We start from the raw sequence: 8203 nt of genomic DNA on the forward strand, positions 1-8203 counted from the left end.
ACCTTTGTCAGGCTATTACAGAATGTAAACTCAATCCAGAACTACATAGTCTGATGGCGATATGCAGCTTCAAGCTGGCATTGAAATCCACCAAAAATAGTATAGCAATTTGGAATCCAGTTCCCTTATAATACATTCAACGGCAGAGTAGAAGTGTAAAAACCACTATTCAACTCACAATTTGCCCTGCTTAGCATTGTGTTTACAAAAAGAAAACATGAAAACAAATTCCAAACATGTGGCTTGGTGGAATATATATCAAAATGTGGATCGGTGTCATGAGTCAGATACCCAATGAATGCCTTACATCAATATCGGGCCCCAGTACTGACATTGTATCGGATCAGTCCTATCTCTAGCTCTGATCAGCCCTGCACTCGTGATCAGACAGCACTAATGCAGTCCCTCTTGAATCCAATCCATCTTGCCCTTATTTCTGCCACTTTGTGGTTTTGCACAGTCAAACCTTAAGTGGATGCACCGTTGCAGACTTAGTGGTTTGACTGTTCTGTGTGATACATGTGCTGAGGCAGTCAGTGGTTTGAAAAGCCTTTGCAGATTAGATATTTGACTTTCACTGCTCCCCTTTTACCCCTTTTAGTGGTTTGCATGACTTTTTTTTCACTCTCCAGCGATGCTCCAACATCAAACAGCATCAACACATGTTTATGTTCCTGGTTTGGATCTCTAAGGGCCTCATCATTTGAAAAAGGCCTAAGAGGTCATTATCTCTCCTTCCATCTAACCATCTGATCTATCACTTGCAGCCATGGTCTGTGTTTCTGAGAAACACAGAGACAGACACACAGCATTCCCATCAACAATACTTTATCTTTCATGGCAAATGTATTGGGTTTTAATAGTCTTGCAGGTTTAATGAAATAAACGTCTCACCCTGTGTCCAAGAGAACAAAGATAAACATCAAGCCAAGAACCAAGATTGCTTTAAAGACATTAGGTTGCGGAGGTGGTAAGTCAGAGAGATGTCTACCAGAGCGTTTAGCCCTGACCCTGAGCACTAGGGCTGACATGTGGTATTCACTACAGCTGTGTTGTCTTTGTCCTCATATTTGGGCCCTTATTAGATTTTATCATGTTTGTCTTATCTGTCTAGCTTAGTTATTTACCTCTGGCCAGTATCCATATCAAGTTGTGTCCCCAGTGCTTTGCTCTCCGGAGAGGGACTCAAACTCTGTTGTCTGTGTAACTCAAGAAGTGTTGCCCGTCGGGTTCACACCCTTCATCAGACCCTGGACTTTACGGCAACAGGTTTTAATATTGGATACTGTACAAGAGAAGCAGATCTTTGCATCAGATAGCCTTTTGAGGGATGATAAAGGCTTCAGAAATAAAATATGGTTTATTATGGTTCATACTAAATACAGATGATAGGTCTTAGGCTATGATAAGGGACCACTTGCTGTGTAATGGAATTCCATTCTTGAGCAGGCTTTATCTTACTTTATTATTTTTCTGCAAGCCTTTTGATCCAGATTAGATCAAGGAGTTTGATCTATATCACTATATGTGATGAAAAAACACTATCAAAGACTTCCTTCTCTTTGTAGTCATCTTTAATTATAGAGAATTTTATTCCACATGGCAATGTAATATATAATGAATCCCCATCAACAGATGTGGATAGAAGCCCTTTTCTTCTGTCTTTGTGTCCTGATTGTCCTGTCTTAAAGGTGGTATCGGTAGGGTTTGTCCGAGCTGTTCATAAACTCACCGGAAAATTCGGTGATATTGTGTCTGATTCTCATTCTGAGGACCTCAAATATGCAATTTTTGGGTTGGTAAAGTGTACCGAGCACAGCGAAATGGAGAAATACAGGCAGAGAGCAGGGTCTCTGCAGATACAGCCACCAGCACACACTTCTAGTGGGTCATAAGTGAGGATCGAGAGGGATTATGTTTATATGAGTCTATACAATGTTTGTTTTTAGGAAAATAATGCATATTATGTCTGTAAAGTAAAATAAAAATTAATGTAATATTTTTCACTCATCCTTTACCAGTCATAACTATGTGAGAGGATCCATAACAATCTACATCATCAACCTGCATCGGTCGCGAAAGAAAATCAAGCTGGCGGGGACGTTACGGAACAATACAGTCCATCAGTACCTGCTGCAACCCTACGGCACTGACGGACTCAGAGCCAAGTTAGTACCTCTTTCTGTCTGTCTGTTTGACTCATATGCATGCACATACACACACACACACACACACACACACACACACACAGCGGCAGTGTATAATTGTTTTCTGTACAAACAGCAATGTGGTCCGGTTATAGAGTATCCCGTTCCATTCATTAACGCTGATCAAACAAGGCCAGCGCACTGTTTGAGAGACCCAGGTTAGTAAAACAGCTGTACAAGTCCTCCAGTGCCATTTATTACTGCAATAAAAATACATTAAAATAAATTAAAAAGATATTCATATTGTTTCAAAAAAAATCCTCTAATAACATCTGGTGGTATTAATAATGGTTGAAGCAGTTTTCAAAAAGTCTTTATTTTTGTAAGGTTGTGAAAGGCGTTGAGGTGACAAATGGGTATAATGAGAATTTCATGAACAACTTTATGGGTTTTCACTTATTTGGTTTTTTTTTCTAGCCTTAACAAGGTGTTAAATACTGGCCCTTCAAAATGCAACAGTGGGTGTTGGACTTGGAGCAGCATAATTCACACTGAGTCAGCATGTTGTGGTAATACACACAAAATGTGCAGACAGACACTAACATGGAATAAACTTCTTCCTTTTATTATTCCTTAGAATTTTAGACTGCAATACAATACTAATATTTAAAAAAAAATGATGCTTGATACCTATTGTGATACCACAGCAAGAAGAGCAATAAAATCTGAAGCACACAAAAAGGATAACAGCTCTCACACGGTGCTGGTACTGAAAAAGTCACTCAGCACTTTCTGGTTTTGCTGCCAGTTACATTTCAGGCAGGACAATAAAGACTGAACAGAACTGAGTTCTTGAATAGGCACAAAGTTAACATTTTTTATAGCTTCAGTACTTTTGACAATATCATTTTTTAGTATAATTGTTTTTAAACACATGCTATTGAAAAAGAATTTAAATATCGATGCTTTTGCTTTGCCATATCCTGCCTGTATTTAATTTGTAGGTAGCTCAAAGGGACAGTTCACCCCAAAATCAAAAAATACCTACTTTTCCTATTACCTGTAGTGTTATTTCTCCATCTGTGAGTTGCAGAGTTTTGGAGATATCGGCCGTAGCGATGACAGCCTTTTCTCCAATACAATAAAGTTAGACGACACTCGGCTTGTAGCGCTCAGAGTGCCAAATAAAATACGTAAAAACTCAACAGCAATGTCCTTTTGCAGAAATTAAGACCCGATTACTCAAGATAACATACTGTGCTGTGAGCAGTTTCATGCTGTGTTTTCTTTCTTTCTGGTTTTTTTTTTTTTGTGTGCGTGTGTGTGTGTGTGTGTGTGTGTATTTTTTTTGCCGCTTTGAGCACCACAAGCTGAAGTGAAAAAAATATTATACAAAAAAAATGTTGTACGTTCATATGGACTTTTGAAAATGACATTTCCTTCTATGATCTCATCATTTGAACATTTTCTGCACGTTTATTACAGTACTTTTACACACTTTTCTCTAGATAGATACATAAAACTAGAGAAAAAATATGCATTTTTGATTTTTGGGTGAACTTTCTCTTTTGAACAACAAAGTATATTACTAAAAACATAAGCTACATTTTTCCGTTGTCACTGAAGAACCGTTAAAGCTAAGTGTTAACTCAGACTGTCATAATATATTGCTCTGCTCTTCTGAACTGAAACTTAGTTTCAAACAACAAGGCAAAAATGTTTTCTCTTAGAACTGTGTTTATAGTCTACAGCAGATGGTTTAGCCAATGATTTTTACATCTTGTTATATTCTTGCCAGTTTTACTATAAATTGAGTTTTGCTCATGAAATGATTTATGTAACGAGGTAATATAATGCATATTGCCTTAAAACATCCCTTAAAATGAAAGGTTTTTGCTCTCAGTCTCTTCCTCTCTCCTTCAAGCCCCTGGCCTGTTATTCTGACTCAGACTTAAGCTTCAAATCCTGGAATAACAGCCTAATGACCCCAGACTGTGTCTGTGTGTGTGTGTGTGTCTTTGTGTTATACGATACCTACATGCGGCCTTAATTGAGGCTCAGGCATGATCCTTCAATAACAGCGTAATGATGGAGGATGTTTTAGGTGTTAGAACAGGATTGGAAGGCAATTAATAGGAGAGCAAGCTAACGATGGGCCTTTTTCAGGCCTTAAGTGCTTTCCTTTACCACCGGCAGCGCAGGGAGACTTTTATGAAGAATTTAGCAACACCAGATGTCTATGAATCTGACTCTGACTAGTGGGACTTTTTAACGCTAGCCAAGTATTGAGGTCCTTGTATGTTGGAGGAAAGGTTTGAGCAGTTCAGTTTGATTCATAACTTCTACTTATCGAGCGGAATTAAAGTAAATAATTTATTAAATTTGAGGTTCACGTAAAAATCTCCAGGCTGCTGATCTTAATCACTATATTACTGTGAACATTACAATGTAACAGTAAAAAGCGGTCACTGATAACATCAGCACTTTAAAGTTGAAAATGTGTGTGATTTATTATGTTACATATCATCACAATTACTGACTGTTAATATACTTAGATAATATCTTTTATGGATAAATGAGACGATGCATTTTTAAATTTGAAAAAATGTGAAAGTCATACTCAAGCTGACTGTTATGGACTGGGTTTTAAAATCGAATTACTGTAATTATTGTACAGTGCTTCTGAGATAATTATCCTTATATTTAGCCCATAATTCATTTGTAAAAGTGTGCTCTTTAACAATTGTTTAAAAGTTCTTCTTCTAGTCAAACTATTAATGAATATTGAAAGAAATTAAGAATAAAGATAAATGAAGCTGTTAATAGCCTCTGTAAAAACAGGCATGAAGCAACTCTTTCTTTTGAGAGGTGAAACTTTTTGCATCTTTTGCTAACAGATTTAGCTTACAAACATTCCTAAATTACACATACTGTTCACCTAGTTTGGTTTGTAAATAATCCTCCCTCCCCAGAAAGACAAGCAGTTTTAGCTGTTGGGAATAACTCATATTTATTTTTGCCTCTACACTGTGAAATCTTTGTTATTATAGTACAGCATATTAGACAGTACAGTATTATAGCAACCTGTATCTCAGGCAAAGTTTTTCTTTAGGAATATGACAATTTAAACTGGATCAAAATAATATTTTGAACAATCTGTCTGTGAAAACCTTATTTTAGATATTTTCACTGGTTTTAATTGGTGTTACAGCCTGTACTGCAAATAGTCATAGAAGAGATTGTTGCTGAAGTAGAATATTTTCTTTATGTCTTTAAAATGATGATTTTGGTGCAGTTGACCCCAATCTTTTAGATAAATAAGCTGTGTTTTACTCTATGCAGGTTCCCCCCAAAAAAGTCTCAAAAATTGCAGTTGTTAAACTTCAATTTTGTAGCAGCAGCACCCCCTTGTGTACAACAGACAGAATCATAACCCACAATTCTTAACAGAAGGTGCATGAAATGATCCAGTTTTGCTATCTTTTGTTGTTGATGTGAAAATCTCATAACCTGCCTCATTTTTACTCCACGTGTTTTTCTATAAAGACTAGTTTTTTCGTTTCGTTTCTCCTCCTTGCAGATATGTCCAGCTGAACGGGGAGAAGCTGCTCATGGTGGACAATGAGACGTTCCCAGAGTTGAAGCCTAAGACACTGAGGGCTGGACGGACAATAGCCATGCCTCCCATGACCATAGGCTTTTACGTCATCAAAAATATTAACGCATACGCCTGCCGAAGATAACATCGACTCCTCATCATCCCTGAGATGCAGACATGATGCTTAGAAGTCGGCCAAACCGCCAACCCTCTGCCAGCATGACCCAGTTTAAAACAGTGTGGCTCTTCATTTTTTTTCACCTTTCTGGGAAAAACAGGGAGGTCAGAACACCACTTTTTTTTTTTTTTTTAGGAGTTTTGTCACCTCAGTTGAGTGGACACTTGGCTTGAATGCAACTCGAGCTTCTGGTTTAAGAACAGCCTCTTCAACTGTTATTTCAATGGTAATCTTTCAACCACCATGAGATTACAAATTAACCTGGTTCTTTCCTTGTTTTCTTTTCTGGTTCAACAAAGAAAGACTTGCCCAAGACACTTAAAAAAGGGCTGCACTGAACACTTTTCAATTCTTTTCACCAGGAACTCCTCATATGCTACAGGACGTGTATGGACAGTGATTGTTTTGTGCCAGTTTGTGTGTTTTTTTCTGTAGTTACAACAATGTAATATCAAAAAAGTCGACATTCTTTGACTTGATTAAGCTATTTTTTCTTCTCTTTTTGTTTCAGTCTTTTTCTCTAATCTTTCACTGACCGACAGACAAAAAAAAGTATGAAAGAAAACTCTGAACAGGCAGTGTTTCTGAAGCAAACATGAGTCAACTTCAGTTTAACATGATCCTCTCCACAAGAGAAAATGCCGTCGTGTGTTCAAGGTCATGCCTGGACTAACCAAGTGCTGTATGCGCGCGTGTGTGTGTGTGTGTTTATGTGTGTGTTTTATTGATAAAGCTACTGATGTGTCTGTCCAGTCTGTTTGACGTGCCTCTGAAAGTTCCTTCTCCTGTCATATCAAGTGGCCTAAAGGGAAAAATCTGTTTCTTTTCAAGGTTTTTTATATCATCAGTTTTTCTGCTGCAGGTTTTAATCAGTTAAACTGCAGTTTGCGATGGCCAGGATGTGTTGCTGGTGCTGTTTTGCAGTGATGCATAGTTGAAGATCCATAACATCTGTGCTCACGTAAGCTGCATCCACACAAAATCTGGGTTTTGCATTAGATTCAGAAATTCTAAAATACCATTTCTTCAGGTGTATTTGAACCTATCTCACAATCTCCAGTGTGATCTCACGTTTTGTAATACTCTTATGCTGCTAGGGTTTTTTGTACTAAATAAACATTATCTATTTTACATAATTTTGTACAGATTTACTGTCATATATTATTAGATAATGTATTGTACATAAAAAAAGAGTGATGAAAATAAGATTTAAGCTTAATATGTTTACTTGCATAAAGTATAGACCTAATTTATATGATTAAATACTGCTTTGTTTTTATATTTCTATTATAAAAGACTCAGTTATGTTACTGGTACTAATGTCCTAACTCTAAAGAAAAATCAAAATTAATTTTAAGAATGTATTCATTGAATAATGGGGTGACCAAGTGACTGTGTTAAGATGCAAATGTCAGAGACAGACAATTTTTTTGGACGTAAAGGAATTACCCAAAGATGGTTTATGGTTCATAACCCGTGTTTCACATTTATGTTTATTTTTATTTCATAATATTTTAACAATCTTATTTAAAGATGAGCTTGTTGAGTGAGTAAAATCTGTGCCGAGGTCATGATTTGGTCATGTTTCTTATTAAGTGCTCTGAACTGATATGAATAAAAACATGAGAACATTTCTAGACTCTTAACATGGTGGACGATAAGCAGGAGCAGGTCCAGTGCCTGAACATATTAAATATAAAGAATATTTGTCCTCTGAATGTGTTTATAGTTAATGTAGAGATGTTCATATTTCTTTTGGAGAGCATTATTTTAATATGTAAAGTGTGCCTATATATTATTTTTTGTTAAAAAATAAAAAGTTTACATTGATAATAAACACCTACAAATACCTAAGAAGTTGTATTTGTTCTGTATATTCTTTAAAAATGCCACAATCTGCACTAAAGTAAGGAATTCATTCCTACACGGATTTTAGCGTGTGAACAGGTCTGACACCCATAAACCTCTTGGTTCTTGGCGTTTTTCAGTTGTTCTGGTTGTGGTGACTAAGCAGGCTACAGTTTCTCTTTAGAAATTCTCTCTTTAATATTCTTGTAATTATCACCAACACAGCAAGACAGAATTACACTCAACTTCACTCTTCACCAGCTTCACAGCAGGCTTCTGTTGCACATGGCACTTAGATTCATACCTGTCCTTACTAAACAATCTAAGGTAGGAACTAATTACCTCTTAGGCAAGGAAAAGGCATGAAAAAGAATATTTAATGTCACATAGTTTAATAGTTAAAGCACTATGAATGATAATGTTGTATTCAAC

At 36.6% G+C, this 8203-nt stretch overlaps 1 protein-coding gene across 1 annotated transcript in view; it reads left to right on the forward strand.

Annotated features, from left to right (window-relative positions):
• hpse2 (heparanase 2) overlaps positions 1–7780 on the forward strand; it is a 75804-nt gene extending 68024 nt beyond the window's left edge. Inside the window, exons 11-12 of the mRNA XM_084735758.1 lie at positions 2022–2168; positions 5728–7780. Coding sequence (XP_084591884.1) covers positions 2022–2168; positions 5728–5890 — 310 coding nt within the window. The 3' untranslated portion in view covers positions 5891–7780. The remainder of the gene's footprint in view (positions 1–2021; positions 2169–5727) is intronic.
• Positions 7781–8203: the final 423 nt, after the last annotated feature.

This window comes from Lutjanus erythropterus, chromosome 14 (genome assembly GCF_056507025.1).
Source record: "Lutjanus erythropterus isolate fLutEry1 chromosome 14, fLutEry1.hap2, whole genome shotgun sequence".
NCBI lineage: Eukaryota > Metazoa > Chordata > Actinopteri > Lutjaniformes > Lutjanidae > Lutjanus > Lutjanus erythropterus.